The 23,365-nt window shown below is 69.8% G+C and overlaps 1 protein-coding gene across 3 annotated transcripts in view; it reads left to right on the top strand.

Moving 5' to 3' along the window:
• The window catches only part of ACOX3 (acyl-CoA oxidase 3, pristanoyl), a 22,262-nt gene extending 4,591 nt beyond the window's left edge, over positions 1 to 17,671 (top strand). For all 3 annotated transcript variants that reach the window (XM_045573956.1, XM_045573955.1, XM_036417140.2), the window contains 14 exons: positions 766 to 855; positions 1,735 to 1,878; positions 2,243 to 2,331; positions 3,845 to 3,941; positions 4,682 to 4,864; positions 6,097 to 6,219; positions 6,560 to 6,680; positions 8,646 to 8,771; positions 9,396 to 9,509; positions 11,197 to 11,312; positions 11,851 to 12,025; positions 12,537 to 12,604; positions 14,711 to 14,797; positions 17,093 to 17,671. In XM_045573956.1, the coding sequence (XP_045429912.1) occupies positions 766 to 855; positions 1,735 to 1,878; positions 2,243 to 2,331; positions 3,845 to 3,941; positions 4,682 to 4,864; positions 6,097 to 6,219; positions 6,560 to 6,680; positions 8,646 to 8,771; positions 9,396 to 9,509; positions 11,197 to 11,312; positions 11,851 to 12,025; positions 12,537 to 12,604; positions 14,711 to 14,797; positions 17,093 to 17,212 (1,653 nt within the window). In that variant the 3' untranslated portion in view covers positions 17,213 to 17,671. The remainder of the gene's footprint in view (positions 1 to 765; positions 856 to 1,734; positions 1,879 to 2,242; positions 2,332 to 3,844; positions 3,942 to 4,681; positions 4,865 to 6,096; positions 6,220 to 6,559; positions 6,681 to 8,645; positions 8,772 to 9,395; positions 9,510 to 11,196; positions 11,313 to 11,850; positions 12,026 to 12,536; positions 12,605 to 14,710; positions 14,798 to 17,092) is intronic.
• Positions 17,672 to 23,365: the final 5,694 nt, after the last annotated feature.

Below are 23,365 nucleotides of genomic sequence, written 5' to 3' on the forward strand. Positions count from 1 at the left end.
CTGGGGGTGTGTGAGGTCATTGGGGGGTGTGTGAGGTCATTGGGGGGTGAGGTCATGGGGGTGTGGTGAGGTCACTGTGGGGGAGTGGTGAGATCACTGGGGGGAGTGGTGTGGTCACTGGGGGAGTGGTGAGGTCACTGGGGGGTGTGAGGTCACGGGGGGAGTGGTGAGGTCACTGGGGGGAGTGGTGAGGTCACTGGGGGTGTGAGGTCACTGGTGGGGAGTGGTGAGGTCACTGGGGGGGAATAGTGAGGTCACTGGGGGGAGTGGTGAGGTCACTGGGGGGGTGAGGTCACTGGGGGGAGTGGTGAGGTCACTGGGGGGGAGTGGTGAGGTCACTGGGGGGGAGTGGTGAGGTCACTGGGGGGGAGTGGTGAGGTCACTGGGGGGTGTGAGGTCACTGGGGGGAGTGGTGAGGTCGCTGGGGGGAATGGTGAGGTCACTGGGGGGGAGAGGTCACTGGGGGGAGTGGTGAGGTCACTGGGGGGTGTGAGGTCACTGGGGGGAGTGGTGAGGTCGCTGGGGGGGAATGGTGAGGTCACTGGGGGGGAGAGGTCACTGGGGGGGAGTGGTGAGGTCACTGGGGGGTGTGAGGTCACTGGGGGGAGTGGTGAGGTCGCTGGGGGGGAGTGGTGAGGTCGCTGGGGGGGTGTGAGGTCACTGGTCGGTTAGGTGGTAGGAGATGGGACTTTCTTCGTGGTCTCAGGGTTCCGGGGCTGCGGAGGAGCCGGTCCCCTGACGCTGTGCTGCCCGCCCGCCCCGTAGATCTTCGGGTGCTTTGCGCTGACCGAGCTCAGCCACGGCAGCAACACCAAGGCCGTGCGGACCACCGCCCACTATGACCCGGCCACCGAGGTAGGCGCTCCGCCCGCCCGCCTCCGGGCTGGGGGGCGGGAAGGTGGTGCAGGGGGGGGGGGGGGGGAGACACACCAGAGTGAGTCCCTGAGACCCGCCTTCACACACGCGGTCCCCGAGTGCACCGGGGCGGGCTCACGGCTGGGCGGTCAGCGAGGGGCCTGGCGGGAGAGGGCGGCCAGGGCCTCCCCACAGGGACACCACCCGGCGGCCAGCTGCGCATTTTGTGTGGGTGAAGTTGTTTGACATGTTGGACACAGTTTTCTTTTCTTTTTTGCTTTAGTGCTCACCCGAGGGTGTTTTTATTGGTTTTTAGAGAGAAAGGAAGGGAGAGAAACACTGATGTGGGAGAGAAATTTCCGTCAGTTGCATCCCATATGTGCCCCAGCTGGGGATCAAACCCACAACCTCTTCTTTTTAAAAAAATATATTTTATTGATTTTTTACAGAGAGGAAGGGAGAGAGATAGAGAGTTAGAAATATCACTGAGAGAGAAACACCGATCAGCTGCCTCCTGCACACCCCCTACTGGGGATGTGCCCGTAACCAAGGTACATGCCCTTGACCGGAATCGAACCTGGGACCCTTCAGGCTGCAGGCCGATGCTCTATCCACTGAGCCACACCGGTCAGGGCCGAACCCACAGCCTTTAAAGGCCGGGCACCGGCCTCGTTCTCCGTGGGGAGTCGGTTAGGCCGTCCGGCCCGGGGGCCGCTCCGCCCCGAGTGAAGAGGCCACGCTGCCCTCAGGGACACACCAGAGACACGCTGAGACCTCCCGGCGGTCCTCACTCTCGCCGCGAAGCTCGAACACAGACTCCCGGAGGCACGGGCGCCCGCCCCCAGGCGGACCGCCGGCCGGAACCTTCTCCCTCCGCAGGAGTTCGTGCTCCACTCCCCCGATTTCGAAGCCGCCAAGTTCTGGATCGGCAACATGGGCAAGACGGCGACGCACGCCGTGGTGTTCGCTCAGCTGTGTGTGCCGGGCGGCCAGTGCCACGGCCTGCACCCCTTCCTCGTGCAGGTGGGCAGCGGGCCGGTGGGGACGCGGTCATCGCCGGGGGCGGGGCTGCCGGCGTTCCTGTGCAGACAAGGATGCCACTGAGATCCTACAGCACTGGGGGCGGGTGGGGGGGTCCCCTGGGAAAGGACCGTGCCCCCGAGGACCAGCTGCTGCGGAGCCCTGGGACGGGGTCACGGGCGGAGGACCTCCCTGTCCCAGCGGCCACCTGGGCGTCGTCTCAGACACGCGGCGCAGGTCCTGACCGCCCGGCCAGGTCTCTGCCCGTCTCCTCTCGCGTCCTGTCCTCTCTGGCTCGCCTGGGACACGGGCTGCACACGTTGGTTCTGGGTCTGTGCTCAGCGTGCTGTGTTCTGTGTGTGCGCAGATTCGGGACCCGAAGACCCTCCTCCCCATGCCCGGCGTGATGGTGGGCGACATAGGGGAGAAGCTCGGGCAGAACGGCCTGGACAATGGGTGAGTGCACCGAGCTGTGGCGGGCCTGCCTCCCCCGACCAGTCCTGTCGGTGACGAGCTCAGCACGCACCGGTGTCCCCGCTGCTCCAGGTGGAGGGGGTGCGTAGCGTGGGCTCCAGGGCTGGGAGGGGAGGCCCGGCAGGGGGCGTCCGTGGGAGTGGTCATCTTGGTCGCCGGCCCCAGCCTGTAAGGGTCAGTGACTTGTCTGGGGTCCAGGGCTCATCCCTCTTCCTCCTGCTGTGGAGCGTACGCCCAGCAGAGGGCGCTCGGTGCTAGGGACAGGGAATGCTGGTGTCCGGGCTTGCCTGCTGTGGCCTCTAACTCTGCCAGCAGCCAGCACGTTAGAACCGAGTGACTGGGTTTGGGCTGAGGTCCTTATCTTGGAAACATAGGTCGGGCTTGGCCATTTCACAGGAACATCAGAGGATGTGGGAGGACTGGAAATTAGGGCAAACGTGACTGGTGTGGGTACTAAAGCCGAACGAAGGCCCTGCCGTGGGCGTTCGGCTCCGACCCTGCGTGGGCAGAGGCCTCCTCACGGGGGCGCGGAGGCGCGGGGCCCTGGGCGCGGGGGCCGCCTCGACAGCGGCCCAGGGCGACCCTGGCCGGGCCGCGCGCTTGTGCGGTGCCCGGGGGCCTGGCCTGGCACCCGCAAGCTCCCGGCGCACGCCCCTCCCCGGGCCACTCCACGCCACACGCACACCCTGTGCCCTCTGGACACGGGCTGGGCCTGCAGGCTGGCCGGGCGCAGCCCTTGTGGAGGGAGATGCTCATGCTCTCGGTGAGCCGCGGACGGCGAGCCCTGTGCCCGTGCACATACTCAGGCCGTCCCGTCTCGGGGTGAGAAGGGCCGTGTCCCCTGGCGACGTCGGGCACGGGCCCGGTCGCTGGCCAAGGCCCTCCTCGGCTTCTGGTGACAGCGTCACTCGGTGGCACTGAGCCCGCCCTTGCAAACCACCTATCAGAGCGGAGGCCCCCGATAGGCCTCCTGGGGCCTGGGGCCCCCCCTCGGCCAGTCAGAGCACCCCACAAGGCCCTGGCACCGAGGCTCACCCACAGGCCCCGGGGCGCCGAGGCCTGCCCAGGGCCTTGGGGAGCCCGCAGAGGCTGGCCCCGGCCTGGGCGCCTGCAGGGCCTGGTGGCCGCTGAGTGCCTGCCTGCAGGCGTCCTGTCGCTTCCTGGAAAGGAGGGTCACAAGCAGACAACCTGCTGCAGGCCTGGAGGAGGCCCGGCCCTTGGCGCAGTAGCGGGGCCCCTCCAAGGCCTCACACTGTTTTTGGGGTTCAGGTTGTAGGGTGGAAGGTCTCGGGCAAGGCCGCTGCTGTGCGCCCGGGACAGGCTGGGGGCCGGCAGGAGTGAGGGCAGCTGCTGCAGGCGGGCAGGCGGGGGCACCAGCAGGGCAGAGCTGGGGCCAGGGCCCTGGTGGGTGGAGGGGAGGATGGGAGCAGACGGGGCGCGGCGGGGCAGGCACAGCCGTGGGGGGGGGCTGTGGTAACCCGCTCCCTGCCCGCAGCTTCGCCATGTTCCACAAGGTCCGGATCCCGCGCCAGGACCTCCTCAACCGCACCGGAGACGTCACCCCCGAGGGCACCTACGTCACCCGCTTCCAGGTACGGCGTCGGCCCGGGCGCCGGGGCGGGTGGCAGGCCTCGCAGGTTTGGGTTCCGGTGCCACCCGCAAGGAAGGTGGTGCTTGGGCCAGCCACCCCCGGGGTCCGGGCGACGCCAGCTGCTGGCTGACGGTGCCCGCCGCCTCCCCTCCCCCGCCGCCCGGCCAGCCCTCGGGGTGATTGGGGAGCCCCGCCTAACATGGGGTGCAGAGGTGGAGGTGGCTTGGTCCACAAAGGGGGCTGCGAGTTCCCTGGGGTCTGGGGCTCGGTGCCCTGTGCTCCGTAGGGCACGGCACTGGCGCTTGGAGCCGAAAGCGAAGCTGAAACATGGGCGCCCACAAGGCGACTGTCGCTTTAAGAGGAACACGAATGAGCATCACGCCCTTTAACATGGGGGCGCTCGGGGGGAGAGGGATTGGGCGTCCTGGGGGCCAAAGGCAGGTGTCCTTTAAATGAAACGTGGGCTCCAGCCGAGGACTGTCCGTCCGGGGCAGCCCACCTGCACATCTGGTCTCAGCCAACACACGGTCCCGCCCTGGTGGGCGCCTGCAGACTCCCTCCCCGGGACCCTCCCTGTGGAGCCGAGCACCCCGGGGCCTCTCCACCCGCCCCCTGAGGGTTCTATCAGGCCCGGCTCCCTGCGCCGGCTGCCTGCCCGGGGCCCGAGGGAGGAAGGAGCGCCCCGGTGGGCCTGTCCCTGCACGCCGAGGGTGGCCGTGCTGACCGCCCCTCTCCCCGCAGGACAGCCGGCAGCGCTTCGGCGCCTCGCTGGGCGGGCTGTCGGCCGGCCGCGTCTGCATCGTGGGCATGGCCGTGGCCAACCTGAAGCTGGCGGTGTGCATCGCCCTGCGGTTCTCGGCCACACGGCGCCAGTTCGGGCCGGCGGACGGGGAGGAGGTCCCGGTGCTCGAGTACCAGCTGCAGGTCGGCCCCCCAGCCGGTCACTGCGTCCCCTTCGCGCCCACAGACAGGCTCTGCCCCGGGAGCTGCCTTTGGGCTGCTGGGAGCCGAGCAAACTGTCTGCAGGCCCGGAGCCGTGGGCGGCCACAGGGAGGGAGCGGGTGGCTCCTGGACCTGGAGTGGAAGGCAGGACCCTCCTGGCCCCGGCAGCGCCCCAGCCACAGCCGCACTGGCCAGGGCTCCTGCTGGTCTTCAAGGCGAGGAGGTCCAGTTCACAGGGGACGGGTGGGGGTGGGAGAGGTGGTGGGGGTGAGTCTTAGGGTCGGCAGGGACTCCTGTCGGAGGTTGCAGCGAGGTCTGATCCGGACCTTGGGCTGAGCCGAACGTGGGGAGCGTGTTGAGTGACTCCCCCAGCTGATCCCCGAGCGCTTCCTGCGCTGTGGCTGCGAGCCTGCCTCCAGCGGGTCAGAAACGCTTGCCTGCTCGTCCCCACCACCTGAACCCCTCCCCCCTCCTGCCGTGGCCCGTCCCCACCACCGCTGACCCTGCGGCCTCAGGAGGTTGCCGCCCCTCGGCCTGCCCGGGCATCGGCGGCTCAGCGGTGGGGAGCCCACGGGGGCCAGTGCTGGGCTTCGCCCGGGGCCGCGGCCACGCTGAGTGCCCTCAGCCAGGCCCTGGGCCTCTGCGCTCGTGTCCTCCCCTGTGAACTGGCAGGACCCCATTCTGGGTTGTGTAAGGATCAGACACGCGGGTACAGAAGAAGCAGGCGGCACAGTGTCGGGCACATGACATTGGGCACCAACCACGGGGGTGGCGGTTCCCAGGCCCTGCCCGGCTCCTCCCCAGGCCCCGCCCACGCGGCCCTGCCCGTGTCCTGGCTGAGCCGCTCCCCGCCTCGGCCTCTGGCTCTCACAGCCTTGGTGTCCCATCTGCCTCCTAGGCTCACGGGCACCGGGCACCACGGGCCTGCTGTGCTCTGGGCACGGCAGGCCGGCGGGCAGGCTCCCGGCGGCTGGCCCGGTGCCGGCATCGCCGTGGGCGGCGGGAGGGCGGGCGTGTGGCTGCACAGGGCACAGCGGTGTCTGTGTGGGCGGTTTGGCGGGAGAAGAGCCGGCAAGCATCTCGGAAGACACGGCGGACCTCGCCGTCCCGGGCGTGGGGCTGACTTCCACAGCTCCTGTCTCGGGGCGTCCTCGGAGCGCCCGGGGCACGGGTGGGGAGCGGGTGGCTCACGCCGGTGTGTCTGCCGGCTGCAGCAGTGGCGCCTGCTCCCATACCTGGCGGCCGCCTACGCCTTGGACCACTTCTCCAAGTCGCTCTTCGTGGACCTGGTGGCGCTCCAGCGGGGCCTCTATCAGGACAACCAGAGCGCCAGGCAGGTGAGAGGACTCGCTTTTAAAAATGTTTCTATTGATGCCAGAGAGGAAGGGGGAGAGAGAAAGAAACATCAGCGACGAGGGAGCAGCATGGACCGGCTGCCCCCTGCACGCCCCACACTGGGGATCGAGCCTGGAACCAGGGCCTGGGTCCTGAGCGGAGTGACGCTCAGCCACGGAGCCGCACCAGCCGGGATGAATCCCCGGTGTTCAAGCGGGAAGTGGGGTGCTGCCTCCTGTGGAGGGGGTGTTGGGTTACACTGGAGGCTTTGCCGCTCCGGCGCCCTGGGCGCCCTCCGGTGTCAGAGCCTCTGCTCACCGCTCCCTCGGGCTCGTCCCCCAGGCCGAGCTGGGACGGGAGGTCCACGCCCTGGCGTCGGCCGGCAAGCCCCTGGCCTCGTGGACGGCCCAGCGGGGGATCCAGGAGTGCCGCGAGGCGTGCGGGGGACACGGCTACCTGGCCGGTAGGTTCTGGAGAAGCGAGTGACCGTGTCCTGTCCTGACCCTCCCACGCGGCTCCAGACCGGGGGTCAGCACCCTGGGCCTCCGGGGCCAAACCGGCTGCCGCCGGCTTCATGGCCATGCCTTCCCGCATGTCCCACGGCCCTGCTCCCAGCTGTGGCTCAGTGGTCCTGACAGAGCCGGAAGGTCGCTGTCCGGCCCTTCCCGCACGTTTGCCGCCCCCCTGCCCTGGACGCTCCCCGTGTTCTGATGCCCGGATTCCTAGAAACCTGGAACTCGGGGTGCTGGGGTGTGGAGGACACAGGGGCGCCCCTAAACACCAGAGAGGGGAGGAGATCACCTCTTCATTTCCATCGTGACTTTCTGGTTAACGATGAGGCTGTACATCCACATCAGCTGCTGTTCCGATGAGAAACTTCATCAGGAAGAAGTCTCAGTGGCCCCGGCTGGCAGCGGGGCAGCCGGCACGTGGGTAAAAGAGCGGGACCCCGTCCTGGCTCTGCCCTCGGCCCCTGCCTCCGCAGAGCCTCAGCGTTCCCCTCTGTGAAATGGGTGCGCGCCCCCCCCCCCCCCCCACACGAGGAGGTTCTTGCGCGGATAAGGAATTAACACACGCACAGCGGCCGGCCGGCCTGCGCGGGCGTCCAGGCCGTGCTCGGGAGCTTCTGCCGGCCGTTGTGACGGGAGTGACCGTGGTGACAGTCATGTCGCTGCAGCGGCCCCCAGCTCCCCGGGGCCCCGCCTCCAGTCGCTGCCGGGTGAGAACCGTCCCTCCGGGAAGGCTGTGTGCACGTCGAGCGTCAGGCTTGGCAGAGCCGGCGCCCACACCTCTGGCCGCGGCACCCCGGGGCGGCGGGGGGGGGGGCAGTCACCTCCCGCGGGGCCTGCCCGGCGTGGCCTACGCCCCGCGCTCCGCCTCGGCACCAGGCGAGCTGGACCCCGGCTCACACGGGCCGCCTCCGTGCTCCGTCTCCCGCGAGATGCTCTTTGTTCGTCGTCGTAGCTCTGGGAGACGCCGGGGCTGGTGCGGAGTGAGGGCATGGAGCCCTGCAGCGCAGACCCCAGAAACGCCCCGAAGCGGCTCACCCCGGGCCGGGTGCAGGGCGGGCGGGCGGCCCCGAGGCTTCCCTGCGATGGCCTCCCGCCCTCCCTGCGGCGTCCGGCCCGGGCAGGGCCGTGAGCCTGGAACAGTCCATCCCTGTGATGGGAGCCACATCTAAGGCGACCGGACGTCCTGCTTTTGGCCGGACAGTCCCGATTTTTAACAATTGGCCCCGCGTCCTGCGGCGATTTCCCAGAAATCGGGACTCCTTAGAAACGCCGCGGGACGCGGGACCAACTGTTAAAAAGCGGGACGTCTGGTCGCCTTAGCCACATCCCAGCAGCACGTGACCCTGAGGAGCCGAGTCCGCTTTCCCAGCCGGCCCCTCCCCCAGCCGGGGTCCCGAGGGCACGCCGTGCAGAACACGTGACAGAACCGGGTCACTGACTGGCAGGAGAGACCACGAAAGAAGTTTCCTTCGGAGGGGGGCTCCCGTGTGGACGAGGGTTCACTCAGGACCCCACGCTGCCGGCGGCTTCTGCCAGGGCCTGCGAGGACGGGCGCTGCGGACGGCGAGCCTCTGAACCTTTAATCTAATTCTTCCCGCACCTTCCGTCCCCGTGCCCTCCGCACCCCCCCCTCCCCCCGCCCGCGATCCCACCTCCAGAGGTTCTCTCTCCTCTTTGTGCTCTCCCCTCCACCGACCCTGCCTCTGCCGCGTGCTCACGGTGGCCCGCTGTGCCTCCTCGGGGCTCTCGCCAGCACCCCCTGGGCTGAGCCACTGCCCCAGCGGCTGGCCGGCGGGCTGGGAGGGGAGGGGCGTGGAGCAGGTGCTGCGTCCCCGGCCCACCTGGGGGCACGGCACTCCCAGGGCGACGGCCTCCCCCGCGGGCACCGGAGGTGACGGGACCTGTGCTCCTTGCAGTGAACCGCCTGGGCGACCTCAGGAACGACAACGACCCCAACTGCACGTACGAGGGCGACAACAACGTGCTGCTGCAGCAGACCAGCAACTTCCTGCTCGCGCTGCTGGACCGTGAGGGGGAGCCAGGTGAGCTCCACTCGGGCTGCTGGACAGTGGGGGGGCGGGGGGGAGCCAGGTGAGCTCCACTCGGGCTGCTGGACAGTGGGGGGGCGGGGGGGAGCCAGGTGAGCTCCACTCGGGCTGCTGGACAGTGGGGGGGTGGGGGGGAGCCAGGTGAGCTCCGCTCGGGCTGCTGGACAGTGAGGAGGGGGAGCCAGGTGAGCTCCGCTCGGGCTGCTGGACCGTGAGGGGGAGCCAGGTGAGCTCCGCTTGGGCTGCTGGACCATGAGGGGGAGCCAGGTGGGCGCCCGCTCGGGCTGCTGGACCGTGAGGGGAGCCCAGTGTGCGCCCGCTCGGGCTGCTGGACTGTGAAGCGGGGTCCAGGTGGGCGCCCGCTCGGGCTGCTGGACTGTGAAGCGGGGTCCAGGTGGGCGCCCGCTCGGGCTGCTGGACCGTGAGGGGGGCCCAGTGTGCGCCCGCTCGGGCTGCTGGCTTGGGGGAAGGGGGAGGAAGCTGAGGCTCCGCGGAGCTCCGGTGGCCCTGACCTCACAGGGGCGTGGGTTCCCGGCCCCCAGAGGGAGCGCTCCGCCCAGATGGCCATGTGCGAGGGAGGGAGGGGCCCCGGCGGCCCCGGTGACCGAGTGCTCCTAGGTGGCGCCCGCTTCGAGAGCCCGCTGAAGAGCGTGGACTTCCTGGCAGCCTACCCTGCCCTGCTCAGCCGGCGGTTCGCGGCGGCCAGCCTGCAGGACTGCCTGGACTCCGCGGGTAAGCCCCCCGCCCCGTCTGCGCCAGGCTGCCGGCGGGCGGCCGTGCCAGGAGGGCCCGGGTGTCGGCCGATGTGCCTCCTGTCTCCCAGCGTCTCCCCGTGCCCACGCTGAGCCGGCATGGGCGCCAGCCATGGGGCCTCGGGCCCGCCCCACCCCTCCCCTTCCTGCCTTGGTGCCCCTGCGCCCAGGGAACAGCGGTTGCCGCCTGTCGGGCTTTCCCGAGAACAAGGCGCTAATGCACAGGCGGCCGTCTCCAACGCCCAGCCTCCCCATCCAGGTGCCCGATCCCACCGCCCGCAGATCCCGGAGCCTCTGCTGTGGGGGCCCCAGTATGCATGTCCCCTGGACGCCCTGGTCCCGGGCCGGCCTCCTGTGCCTGCTGCGCCCACATGCACCCCCCCTCGCGCCGTCCCTCTGACCCCGGGCGCAGGGACTGACCTCCGTGTGCCCGCTGTGCCCGCACGCACCCCCCCCCTCACGCCGTCCCTCTGACCCCGGGCGCAGGGACCGGCCTCCTGTGCCCGCTGTGCCCGCACGCACCCCCCCCCCCCCTCACGCCGTCCCTCTGACCCCGGGCGCAGGGACCGGCCTTGCACGGGCGCCAGGGCAGCGTCATCTGTTTTCCTCCGAGTGCCCCAGTTTTTGCGAGATCCAACGACACATTTTCAGGAGGAAAAAAACACAACTGCAGTTCCCGTGGCCAGAGCGGCGTGGCACCGCCCGGCCTCCTCCCCGAGCACAGAGGGGAGCGCCCGGCCAGCCCCGTCCCCCCGGGGCATTCGGTCATCGGCCACAGCCCCGCCTTCGCCCCAGCTGGCCCCGGGAGCCGCCGGAGATTTACGACGGGAGCCGGAGCGGGAGGGCGGCCGAGGCCTCTGCAGCATGGGCGGAGCGGGCGGGGCAGGAGCTTCCCCTGGGACTCTGAGGGTTATGGGGAGGGAGGGGCAGGTCCGCCCGGGCCCTGAGCACGCACACGCGTGTGCGGGGATGGGCTTCCCACAGGGCCCGCTCCGGGCCTGTGCCCACTGAGCGATGCCAGGCCACTGTGCGTGGCTCTTTGCAAAAGCGTTAAGTAGTTGCAGCTCTGAGCGTTTGCAGTTCCGACAGCCGTGTGCACCCCGCAGTGTGCCAAGCCGGGCACCTGGCCCTGTGCCTTGGGGTGCCTTGGAGTGGGCGCGGGCCCACCCAATTCAAGACGAGACCCCCAGCTATTTGCAAAGACTCGGGCGTGCGGGCACCTCCGGCCGGGTCCTCCTCGGAGGGGGGAACGTTTCGAGGGCAGGTGCTCTTGGGGCCCCGGGCTCGGGACGTTCCTGGTCGGTAGGAACCCCCGGTGGCAGGTCAGCCGCAGCCCACCCTGTGCCGGAGAGTCGTCCTGATGCCCAGGCCCGTGCCCGGGGTCACCGAGGGCACTGAGCCCCGGCCGGCGTGTGGCCGTCAGGGAGGGCCACGCGGGGGGTGCTGCCAGGAGAGGGGGGCGGGGGGTGGCTCCTCAGCAGGAAGCGCCCTCCCCGGGCCTGTCCCGCCACCACCGGTCCCCGCTGGGCCTCGGTTTCCCTGTCTGTAAGCCGGACCCACCTCACCCGCCCATCAGTACACGCAGGTGCTCCCCCTGCTGGGAGCTCGGGTTTGTGAGCACCGGGCCCGCTGGGAGCCCGGCGGTCACGGCCCTGTGCCCTCCCCAGTCCCCCTGGCGGCGTACGAGTGGCTGGTCTGCTACCTGCTCCGAGAGAGCCATCAGAAGCTGGCTCGGGAGAAGCGAGCCGGGGGCAGTGACTTTGACGCGAGAAACAACTCCCAGGTGTGTGTCCTATTCCCCCAGTGCCAGCGCTCCGGCCGGGCCTGCGGGGTGGAGCCCCCTGCGGGGCTGCGCTTAACGTGCCCGCTGGTGCCCGCCCCGTGGCCGGAGCGGGGCTACTGGAGGGGCCGTGGGGTGCACGGACCTCAGGGTCCCAGAGGGGCCGGGCACAGGCGGTCCCGCCCAGCGGAGTGGCAGGGGGGATCGGTGAGGCTCGCCGCTGCTCAGTCCTTGTCCCCCTCCCCCGGGCCCCGGGGCCACGGTCAGGGCTCACACTGAGCAGCCTGACGGGTCCTCGCGTCCTGGGAGCCGCAGCAGGAGCCGTGCACTGACTGCAGCCTCGCCGTGGGCACGGCCTCTCCTAACCAGCTCCAGGGTGGTCGCTGTGACATGGCCGGCAGGCCCGGGAGGTCCCAGCCGGGGTCACCGAGGGGTCCCGGTCATGGGGGGTCACCGGGTCATCAAGGGGTCCCAGCTGGGATCACCAGGAGGGTCACCGAGGGGTCCCAGCCGGCTCACCGGCGCGGGGCCTCTGCCGCAGGCTTACTGCTGCCGCCCGCTGGCGCTGGCCTTCCTGGAGCTCACGGTGCTGCGCCGGTTCCACCAGCACACGCGCCAGCCCGGCGTGCCGCCCCCGCTGCGGGCCGTGCTCCGGCGGCTCAGCGCGCTCTACGGCCTGTGGTCCCTGAGCCAGCACTCCGCCCTGCTGTACCGAGGTGAGGCCGCTCTGAGATCGCCAGCTCAGGGCGCCGATTCCACGGCAGAAAGCAAGCAGCAGGCGCTGCAGCCGGTGTCGTCCATGCACAGCCGCCTCCTACCTGCCCCACAGCCGCCCGCCCGCCCGCCCGCCCGCCCGCTGGGGCCGGAGGCTGAGGAGTCGGGGCGGCTTCCCTCCCCAGAGGGCTCCTCGCCCAGATCCCTGCTCTGCACGCGCCCGGCAGCCCCCAGCCCCACGCTCCTGTCCCCGCGCCATCCGCCTCCCTCTCCCCGAACCCCCCCTCGCCCCGGCACCCGCAGACCACCGCCGCTCAGGCCCGCTCTGCCCGCCTCTCGCTCTGGCCTGGCGCGTCCGCCAAGGGTCACCCCTCGGCTGGCGGGGGAGTGGGGGTGACACGCCTTCCCAGAGGGTTGACTGAAAAGCCGCAGGAGGGAGCCTCTTGGGGAGTGCGGGGGGCGAAGGGTCGGGCTGTGGCCTGGGCTCAGCCCCGTAACCAGCGGTGCTTACAGGCGGCTACTTCTCTGGGGAGCGAGCCGGGAAGATGCTGGAGGACGCCATCCTGGAGCTGTGCTCCCAGGTGAGTGGGTGCCCCCGCCCCCCGCACCCGTGTCCCCTGTGACGGCTGTCCCTCCGCCCCCTGCACCCGTGTCCCCTGTGACGGGTGCCCCTGTGTCCCCTGCACCCGTGTCCCCTGTGACGGGTGCCCCTGTGTCCCCTGCACCCGTGTCCCCTGTGACGGGTGCCCCTGTGTCCCCTGCACCCGTGTCCCCTGTGACGGGTGCCCCTGTGTCCCCTGCACCCGTGTTCCCTGTGACGGGTGCCCCTGTGTCCCCTGCACCCGTGTCCCCTGTGACGGCTGTCCCTCCGCCCCCTGCACCCGTGTCCCCTGTGACGGGTGCCCCTGTGTCCCCTGCACCCGTGTCCCCTGTGACGGCTGTCCCTCCGCCCCCTGCACCCGTGTCCCCTGTGACGGGTGCCCCTGTGTCCCCTGCACCCGTGCCCCCTGTGACGGGTGCCCCTGTGTCCCCTGCACCCGTGTCCCCTGTGACGGCTGTCCCTCCGCCCCCTGCACCCGTGTCCCCTGTGACGGGTGCCCCTGTGTCCCCTGCACCCGTGCCCCCTGTGACGGGTGCCCCTGTGTCCCCTGCACCCGTGTCCCCTGTGACGGCTGTCCCTCCGCCCCCTGCACCCATGTCCCCTGTGACGGGTGCTCCCACACGGCTCCCTGCACCCACGCCCTCAGCTCCCACCTCGCTCCCACGCTCCCCCTGTGCACGCAGCCGTCAGCCGAGCGGGGCCGGGACCGGAAACTGCTCCTGCCCGAAGCAGGGAGGGTTCTGTGGGACCCTCTGGCGCTCCGTCCAGCGAGTGCCCACGGGGACAGCGTGGGGAGCCTCTCGCTCCCGTGGTCGCCGCTGACTGCGGAGTGGCCGTGGCAGTGCGGCCGGTGGCTGAGCTTTTCTTCTCTCCTGGAATTAATTAAGTGAGAGTGCCCCGTGCGCTGTGGCCGCCACACAGGGCCACGCAGCTGCTGCCCTGAGCCCCGGCTCCACATGGGGTCGTGGACGCCCTGGGCGGCTGGCCATGCCGTTCTCCGGCAGCCAGGTCAGGGTGGCCAGCCCGCGGACAGCTAGTGGGTCCGGGGCACCAGGGCTCCCTCTCTAGGGGGCAGCCCTCCCGCCCCGGCCCTCCCACAGGGGGCAGTGACGAGGCCTCGTCCTCCGAGGCTGACGTTTGAGCTGCGCTGTCACAGCCGCGGTCCCGGGTGCTCCCCCGCGCCGCTCCCCCTGGCGAAGGCCGTGGGCCGAGGGATACGACTCTGCCGCCTCCCCACCCGCCCCGGGGCCCGGGGCCATCGTCACCCGCAGGTGGTGGGTGTGGGCCGTGGGACAGCGTGTGCGGGAGGCCAGCGTCCGCCCGGGGGGACCGCCTGGGCTGTGTGCCAGGGCCGTGTGGCTCTGTGCTGACCGCTTGCTTCCCTCTAGCCCTGTGGTCGGCAAACTGCGGCTCGCGAGCCACACGCGAGCACCTTGAGTGTGGCTCTTCCACGGCCTGGGCGAGTCTGTGCTGAAGAAGTGGCGTTAGGAGAAGTTCAAGTTTAAAACATGTGGCTCTCCAAAGAAACTCCAATCGTTGTGCTGTTGCTGTTTGGCTCTGTTGACTGATGAGTTTGCTGACCACTGGGCTAGACGGTCTGGGTGCCGTCAGCTGCTGTTCAGCACAGCTGTGGCGTCTCACAGGGGTTTTAAGAAAGCATGTGTTTTTGCATTTCAAGAACATTCTTGGGCGTCTTCTGTAAATTCCACCCTGAAGACTAATGCATGTGCAGGACAGACGGGGTCACAGCCCGCGTGTGCGGGACAGACGGCGTCACAGCCCGCCGTGGGCCCGCCAGAGCGCCCACAGGTGCAGGGTGCGCCTCTCCCGGCGGCTCTGGCGGCTTTCCCGGCCTGGAACCGCCGCTGCCCGGTGGGTGGGGGGCCCTCCCCGGCGACGAGACACAAAGGGTTGGAGGCGTGCGTGGAGCTGCCTGGCGGAGCACTCAGAGGCCCGGCGCCGGCCGGCGGGAGGCCCCGGGATTCGGCCTCTGCCAGGGTTACCGTTGCTGGTGGTCGAGCAACAAACTTGGGCTCTGTTGGGCGACGCGGGGCTGTGCCCAGCGCGTGCCTGTGTTTCCCGACAGCTGAAGGATGACGCCGTCGCCCTGGTGGACGTGCTCGCGCCTCCCGACTTCGTGCTGGACTCCCCGATCGGCAGAGCCGACGGCCAGGTAAGGCCTCCGGGTGTCCGGGGCCGCTCTGGGCCTCGGTGACCGCCTGCCGGGGCTTCTGGCGCCTGCGGGGGCTGTCACACTCCGTGCAGGGAGGAGTCTGAGCGTCTCACCCCAGAGCCTTCCTCTGAGAAACAGGGTGACGCGGCCTGGTGGGCTGTGATGGGACCGGGCCCGCAGCACCTCCCTCCCTCCCACTGGCCCACGGCCCCTCCTGGCCTGGCTCCCCCCATCTCAGGGCTGGCTCCCCCGCAGCCGGGCCCTCACCTCTGCAGCCTGCTTCCCTGTGGCCGCTGCGTGCCCCTATTCTCCTCCTGGCCCCGCCCCAACGATTTCTTAAAAAGCCGGTGTCCTCAGCCACCCCTCTGGCCAAGCCCTCCCCAGCGTCCCCTGTCCCTGAAGTCACCCCCCCCCCCCCCCCCCCCCGGCCCCGCACCCCTTGCAGCCTGGCCGAGCTGGTCCTCAAGGTCACCGAGCGCCCTGCTCCTCTGCCGTCCGGCTTCCAGCTGGCGGCCTCTCTGCCCGCCGGGCTGCTGGCTCTCCCACGCAGGACCTTCGCACCTGCTGTCCGGCAGCCGGGGCCCCGCCCTTCACTCAGGGCGAGCACACGGCTGCCTCTCAGCGAGCTCTTCGCTGGCCTCTGGGGGGGTGCCCAGGCTCCGCCCACTCTGTGCTACGTGTGACCTCAAAGTGCTCATCTCTGACTCCCGTGTCTCCACGTGTCCCCACGTGACTCCTCTGCTCGGCGCCTCCCGGGCCGCACTCGCCACAGTGTGGGCCCTGGTGGCCCGGGGCCGTGCCTGAGGTCCCAGCTGCCAGCGTCGAGCAGGATGCCCCCCCGCCCCCCCGGGCCCACGCCCGTCCTCTCTGCGGAGACCTGCTGCAGAGGGCGAGGGGCCAGGAGCCGCCACCTGTCCTCGGAGGACGCTGAGCGGGCGCTCTCACGGTCACTGCACACACCGTCCGGCCCTGTCCGGGGCCGGCACCTGACCTCCGCGTGGCCCAGCCCACCTGGGGTGGCGGCAGAGGTCCCCGGAACCGCTGCCCGGGGGGAGACCCACATCCAGCAGGCAGGCGGCCGCCCAGCCAGCGTGGCAGAGCCAGGGTCTGGGCGAGGAGTGCTGTTCGGGGGAAGCGGGGAGAGACCACGAGCCCCCCGACCCTGGCCCCCTGGTGTGGCCAGGGCTGCAGAGACAGCACTGCTCTGCTTGGCCCAGGGGAGAGGGGCTGGCCTGGGGGGGTGGGACTTAGCAGGCAGCCAGGCGGGTGGGCGTTTGAGGAAGAGGCAGAGGGGCCTGGCAGGGAGCGCCCAGGAAAGGCGCCTTCTGGGGACCCCGAGGCCACAGGGTGTCTGCCCGGAGAGGGGGGCAGGGCGGCTGAGCCGGAGCTGCGGCCGCTGTGGCAGGTGATGGAAAGATCCCCACGCTGGGCTCCGGACCCACAGCCACAGGCAGGGCAGTCCGTCTCCTCCGCCCTCACTCCTCCTGGCTTCACACTGACGCCTGAACCAGGCGCTGCCGGCGAGAAGCCCGTTTCCAGCCAGCGCGGCCGTGGGGGACGGTCTGAGATGCTCAGCCTGGAGCCGGGCACCCACTGCAGGAGGAACCCGGGCGTGTGCCCGCAGGAAAAGCCTGCGTCCGGGTCCCGGGAGGAGCGGGTGCTGCGGAGAATCCCGAGGGCACCAGCAGGGGCGGGAGGGGCCCGGAGGTCCGCGCCCGTCACACACAAAGCGGGCCCTTGCTTCCCTGCCCAGCTGCCCGCTCCGGCCCTGGCGCTGGCTGAGCTGGAGCGGGGAGACGGCCCTCTGCCCTCAGCGGTGCGGCTCCCGCGGCCCCTGTGGCTCCCGCGGCCCCCTGCTGGCCGCTCTCTCCCCCGGGGCCGCTCTGCTGGGAGCCGCCTGTTTGGAAAGTCCTGGAGGAGACGGCTGGGCAGGCGGAGGGACAGTGAGTGCCAGGCCTGCCCGCCCAGAGGGCCGGGACCACAGGGTGAGGCCAGCCCCACGGCCGTCCTTCTGCCACTAGGCTGCGCCTCCCGCGGTGCCAGGGAGGGACTCAGCGAGAACCCGGAGCGCAGACCCACCTCCCCCCCCCCCCCCCGGGCCCCACCAACTGGACACAGGGTCTGTCCTCGGCGAGAATCCCCACAGCTGAGGGCCAGCGATGCTCCTGCCAGCAGGCTTTCAGATTGCATGTCCCCGTTGCCTCCCGCTCGGGGAAGGGGTGGGTGTCGTTAGATGTGAGCTCCGGGGCACCCCGGGCGCCGGCGGAGGCGTCACCGCGGCCTGTCCTCCCGCAGCTCTACAGAAACCTGTGGGGCGCCGTCCTGCAGCAGCCCGGCGTGCTGGAGCGGCCGTCCTGGTGGCCCGAGTTCGCCGCCAGCAAGCCCGCCGCGGGGGCTGCGAGCTCGAAGCTGTAGCCGCCGCCGTGAAGCCCGCACGAAGCCTCTGCGCCCGCCGGCTGGTGACCGTGGCCGAGGGGCCTGCCCTCCCGCTGGGCCCCGGAGTCTCAGGGCAGGGGCAGCCCGGGGTCAGGGGGCATTTGCTGTGGGAACAGCCTGTGTGATGGCGCCTCCCGGACGATGGGCCGTGGACTTGGACAGAACTGCCGGGAGCCGGTCACTGTCTCCCGGGCAGAGGGTGCGGGCGGGACCCCGAAGGCTGGTCAGCGTAACCGCTCCGAAAGGCAGGGCCAATCGCTCTCCGTGGCGGAGACACGGGTAGCTGAAGCAGCTCCACCTGGTGGCCTTACGATGGGCTGTTACTGGAGTCTCCTGCCTGGGGGACGGGGTGTATCCCATCGTCTTAATAAAAGGGACGGCAAGCCGGAGCGGGGAGCAGTCCTCTCTTGGGCTCCCACCTGGCCCCCGTTTCCCAAATGAATGCTCTTCAAGACTTTTTTCATTCGTGCGGGGCCTTCTCCAGAACCCGGACCCTGAACCGGAACCCTGAACCACCGGGACGTGAAAAGGGCTCCCACATCTCCCTGTGTGGACCAAGGCCGCCGCTCCCCTGGGCTTTCCGGGCGCCGGGGCCCACGCCAGCTGGGGCCCACCACGCCGGCCGGGGCCCACCACGCCGGCCGGGGCCCACCACGCCGGCCAGGGCCCACGCCGGCCGGGGCCCACGCCAGCGAGGGGCTGCCGCCGCCTCGCCAGCCGGGCGCTGTGCTGTGATGCTCTGCTGTTGCCTTCCCACGGGATCAATTGGTGAGGACTGTCTGAGCTGCGGACCACAGCACTGTTCCTGGTTTTTTTTAATTGATTTTTTTACAGAGAGGAAGAGAGAGGGATAGAGAGTTAGAAATATCGATGAGAGAGAAACATCGACCAGCTGCCTCCTGCACACCCTCACTGGGGATGTGCCTGCAAACAAGGTACATGCTCTTAACCGGAATCGAACCCGGGACCCTTCAGTCCACAGGCCGACGCTCTATCCACTGAGCCAAACCGGTTTCGGCTCTTCCTGATTTTTAAGGGAAGGAGATCGGTTTTCTGCTTCCTGGTGTGGAGCTGGCAGTGCCCCCCAGGACACGACCCCAAAGAACACAGTTCCTGGTCACAGCGTGTCTGGTGTCCAGCCCGGCCGCCCGGCTGCATGCTGTTGCTCGGTCGTTCCCACGTGGCCCCGGGAAGCTTTGCTCAGCAAACCCTTTGACGCGTGGGCATGTATGTGTGCCCGTGCCCTCAGCGCAGCCCCGGTCTGTTGTTGCCTGTCCAGTCAGCGAGGCCGGTGAGGAGGCGGGGGAGCACTCCCCACCACGCAGTGTGTGCGAGCCGGATGGGGGCCTGGCGGCTGTGCTGGCTCTCGCCGGTCGTCTGCGTTTCCTTTGGCCGGTGGGTCATGCTCTTGGCCTCTGAGGAGCCCGGGAGGGCTGGGGTGTCGTCAGCAGCAGCCCCAGTGCCCTCCCGCCTGTGCCCGGGAGCCCAGCAGGCACCGGTGGCCCCTGCCCAGGGGGCGCAGACAGAATAGCTGGAGAGCGCCGAGCCCGGAGGGTGTTCTGTTTTTATTTAACCCGTCTGTCTGTAACGACAGGTTTCTGGCTCCGGCAATTACCTGATTGGTAAGTTGCCTTCTGAAGCCTCAGCTTTCATGCCTAGAAAAGGGGTGCGCACACACAGACCTGTTTATTTTAGGGAGAAAAGGGAGAAAGGGGGGGTGGGGAGAGGAGGGGGTAGCCAGAGGGAGGGAGAGAGATCGGTTTGTTGTCCCTCTTAGGCACCCTTTGGTGATTCCTATGTGTGCCCTGACCTGAGATTGAACCCACAGCCTTGGCGTGGGGGGGCCGCTCTAACCAGTGGACTGCCCGGCCAGGCTGAGTGGCTGCTTTAATGGGCACTTCCTGACACTGGGAGGTCTCTCCTTCTCCCGGACCCTCAGGCCGCTGTGTGAGGGGAGCTGTGCTGTTGGCCTGCTTTATCCTCGGGGAATCGGACCCTGGGAGGCGCAGTGGCCAGACAAGATGGCCAGGAGGCAGCCGAGCTGGGCTGGGCCGGGCCGACGCTCGGGCCCAGTGCGTCCTCAGCCAGCACGCAGCTCGGGCCGCCAGCGTCAGTGCCGGTGTCTCCCGGGAGCCATCGGCCGGATGGAGCGTGCCTGGCCGCCGTTTCCTTGGTTTCAAACAAACCTCGTGTCCGGCCTGTTTTGTGCATCAGCACCCTGGGTCCCGCCTCCGGACAGAGGGAGCAGTGGCCGCTGTCCCGGAGCCTCGGGGTCGGACGGCGCTTCTGGGCGCACATCCAGGCAGGGGCGGCGGGCTGAGCTGGGGCTGTGTCCCACAGTCCTGTGTCCCAGCCTGAGCCAGCACCTCGGGGGACGGCTGTCCTCGGAGGCGGGTCTTACAGGGGATGAGCCGCAATGTGGCCACGGGTGGCCCTGACCCCGCTGACGGGCGCCTCGCGGAGAGGTGAGGACAGACACGCACGGGCCCACCCTGGGGGACACGGGGAGCAGACGGCTGTCCACACGCCAAGGGGAGGCCCTAGGAGGCCCACCCTGCCCACACCTGGTCCTGGCATCCAGCCTCTGGGTGGGGGCCGGCGGGGGGGGGGGAGGATGACGTTCATGGTTAAGCCCCGTCTGGGGGTGGCAGCCCAGCCAGCTCCCTCCTGTGTGACCTGAGGGCCCAGCGGGGGGCCGGTGACCCCACCCCTTTCAGATAAAGAGACGGAGGCAGGCAGTGGCTCGGCTGTGGGCACCTGTACCCCATGGGCCGGTTTCACCCCCGTCCCACCACTGCAGGGCTAGCGGGGGCCTAAGAGAAGGTGAGGCCCAGGGAGGCCGATGTGGGCGCTCAGAGGGAGGGTGAGCGGAGTGAGCATCAGGCTGGCCTAGGGTGAGTGTCCAGGGCGTGCCAAGCAGCCAGCGTCCCGGCTCCCTTCTCCCGCCAGCCGGGCCGAGCAGGGAAGCCGCTCCGAGAGGGCAGGGCTGTCCCTCCGAGCGGGACCCACCACCCTGCCCAGGTGCCGCCTCCCGGTGCTGCCCGTCCAGGGAGGGCGCTCAGGGCCCTTCTCTGCGGCCCTGCCCGTGTCTCCCTCCCCTGGCCATGCCCTTGGCCACTGCAGACTGGGCCCCCAAGGGCCCCCTCTCACTCTGATGGGGGGACCACGCGAAGCCCTGCGACCTGCACTGGGGTGGGGTGCAAAACAGGGGGCTGCCATTCCCTCCCAGCCCTCCCCGGGCCACACGGACGTGAGAGCCCAGCCTGTGGTCCCCCCTTGGCTCCGGCCGGCACCCTGCCCCAAACCCACTGCCTCTCCCCTTTGCAGCTGGACCCAGGTCTCCGGAGAGGCAAGAGCTCACAGGCTGACGTCAGGGCGCCCGGCCCAGGCAAGTGCTGCCGCGGGAGGGGCTCAGTTTCCTCATCTGTGAAATGGGTCAGCGTCACCCAGGATGCTCAGGGAAGGCTCTAGGAGACAGTGGGCCGGCTCAGTCAGAGGCTCTGTGCGTGGGGACCTGCTGTCGCTGCCGCACAGGGTCACGGCGCAGAGGACGGTGCTGGGCGCCGGGGGCACGGGCCGGCCCGGTGAGCCGGGCTCCCGAGGGAGACACACCGAGGGAGCGTGAGGCCCTCGCCCGCAGGAGGGAGGTGCCCTGGGCACACGGGGTCCAGGCCGCGCGGCCTGAGCTGGCCCCTGTGCTGACCCGGCAGCCGCTCAGCCGGCCAGCCTGCGGCGGGGCCCTGGGGACCGGGCGCCAAGTTTGAAGGCTGCCGGTGGTCTCAGGAGTTTCTTGAAAACATGTATTCTCTCCCGGCTTGGCAGCTGTTTTTCCTTAAAAAGAAAAACACAAACCAAAACCAAAACACAGGGCGGGGTCAGGGCGCGCTGCCAGGCCGCTGCCGGATGCCCCCCCGCAGGAGCGGCCGCGGGGAATCCCAGCCTGGGGGCTGCCCCCCACACGGCCCGCTGCCCCCCAGAACTCTCAGCCTCAGGGCCTTTGCACGGCTGTTCCCTTGATTCCAACACTGTTCCCTCCCTGTCCTCCCAGCAGCTCCCCTTTGGGGCTGTGCCTGGCCCTCCCTCCCTCCGCCTTTCTGTCCGGGGACTGCTCCCGGCGGAGGTGGGGGGGCCGAGGCTGGTGGCCTCCTCTGGGTCTCAAGCCGCGACCACGGGACAAGTGTCCAGGCGGCAGCTGCTGGTGAAGCAGTGGAGGCTGGGGCAGGGGAGGCTGGGGCAGGGAGGCTGGGGCAGGGAGGCTGGGGCAGGGAGGATGGGGCAGGGGAGGCCGGGGTGAGGAGGCAGGGGCAGGGAGGCTGGGACAGGGAGGATGGGACAGGGGAAGCTGGGGTGCGGAGGCTGGGGCAGGGGAGGATGGGGTAGGGGAGGCGGGGGTGAGGAGGCAGGGGCAGGGAGGCTGGGACAGGGGAAGCTGGGGTGCGGAGGCTGGGGCAGGGGAGGATGGGGCAGTGAGGCCGGGGCGGGGAGGCTGGGGCAGGGGAGGCTGGGGCAGGGGAGGCTGGGGCAGTGAAGCCGGGGTGGGGAGGCTGGGGCAGGGGAGGCTGGGGCAGGGAGGCTGGGGCAGGGGAGGCTGGGGCAGGGAAGGATGGGCAGGGGAGGCTGGGGCAGGGAGGCTGGGGCAGGGAAGGATGGGGCAGGGGAGGCTGGGGCAGGGAAGGATGGGGCAGGGGAGGCTGGGGCAGGGAGGCTGGGGCAGGGAGGCTGGGGCAGGGGAGGCTGGGGCAGTGAGGCCGGGGTGGGGAGGCTGGGGCAGGGGAGGATGGGGCAGGGAGGCTGGGGCAGGGGAGGATGGGGCATGGGGGGCTGGGACAGTGAGGCTGGGGTAGTGAGGATGGGGCAGAGAGGCTGGGGCAGGTGAGGCTGGGGCTGGGGGCCTGGGGCGGGGGGGGCACAGCTGAGCCCAAGTCGGGCTGGGCAGGGAGATGGCGAGGCTCCCCCACTATCAGCAGCTGCCGGTGGTTCTGGGCATCCCAGGTGGTAGAAGGTTCTAGGTCTGCTGGGGGCCGGGGAGGGAGGGGGACAGCCCAGCCAGCGGACAGCTGTCCAGGGAGCAGGCGAGACAGTGCAGCTTGGAGGGTGCAGACCCAGGCAGCGGGGGCCGGCGTGGAGGGCGGTGGGAGCCATCGGAGCCGGCTGGGACAGGCTGGGCCGGGGCTCTCCGAAGCCGCCCCGCGTCACTGCGGGGACCCAGCCAGGCTGGCGTGGACTCGGGTGAGCAGACCGAGGGCTGCGCTGGCGAGGCCGGGAGAGGCGGGTGCTGGCAGCTGTGCCAGAGCGGGTCCCAGCGGCAGAGGGTGAGCTCACAGCCAGGCGGCCGCAGAGCCAGCTCGCCGGTCCCCGCCCCCCGCAGCGTGTTTGTTCCCACGCGGCCAGGGGCCAGGGCGTGTGCTTTTCTCAGAATACAAATGGGTCTTGGCTCGCGCTTCCGTGCATTTCAAGTGGGAAGCAGTCAGCGCTGGCTTCCCACGTGGCGGGGGACAGGGCCCAGCACCGAGTGGCGGGGGAGGGGACGGAGGGGGGAGGGAACAGGGGTGGTGGCCGCTGCGCACAGCCCCCCTCAGCCCCCCTCAGCCTCCCCGCTAGGACCTGGGGGAGGTGAGACCAAGGCGCACATGTCCCTGTCCTGGGCCCCCCCAGCCTCTGCAGCTGGGACCCCCCATCTCAGGGCACTCAGCCAAGTGTGTCCCCCAGCTGTGGACTGGGAGGTGGCCACACCCCCAGAGCGGGGACACACACACACATACATGCACACGCACACACACGCACGGTCTCTTGGACGATGGCGTGTGTGCGCGCTGTGTAAGGAGTTGATGATTCCCGGCTCCTCATGCAAACAGCCGCCCTGCCCTCCACCCACCGCTCCGACCTCCTCCCCGGGGGCAGCCGCTTCCTCTCCTGTGTCTGTTTTAGGCTAAGTTTTCCGTATTTATGTCTGCGTTCCAAAATAGCATGTTTGTGCTGCTGCGTCTTCTTTCCAGCGCGATCAGCGCCCACGGACTTCCGTCCTGGAGAAGAGCTTTGCACTGTCAGGGCTGCCCGCCCCCCAATCCCCACGCCCACCCCCCCCAATCATGCGAGAGGGTGTGGCCTAAGTCATGTGACCCCTTAATGCGA

This window comes from Pipistrellus kuhlii, unplaced genomic scaffold, assembly GCF_014108245.1.
Source record: "Pipistrellus kuhlii isolate mPipKuh1 unplaced genomic scaffold, mPipKuh1.p scaffold_m20_p_58, whole genome shotgun sequence".
NCBI lineage: Eukaryota > Metazoa > Chordata > Mammalia > Chiroptera > Vespertilionidae > Pipistrellus > Pipistrellus kuhlii.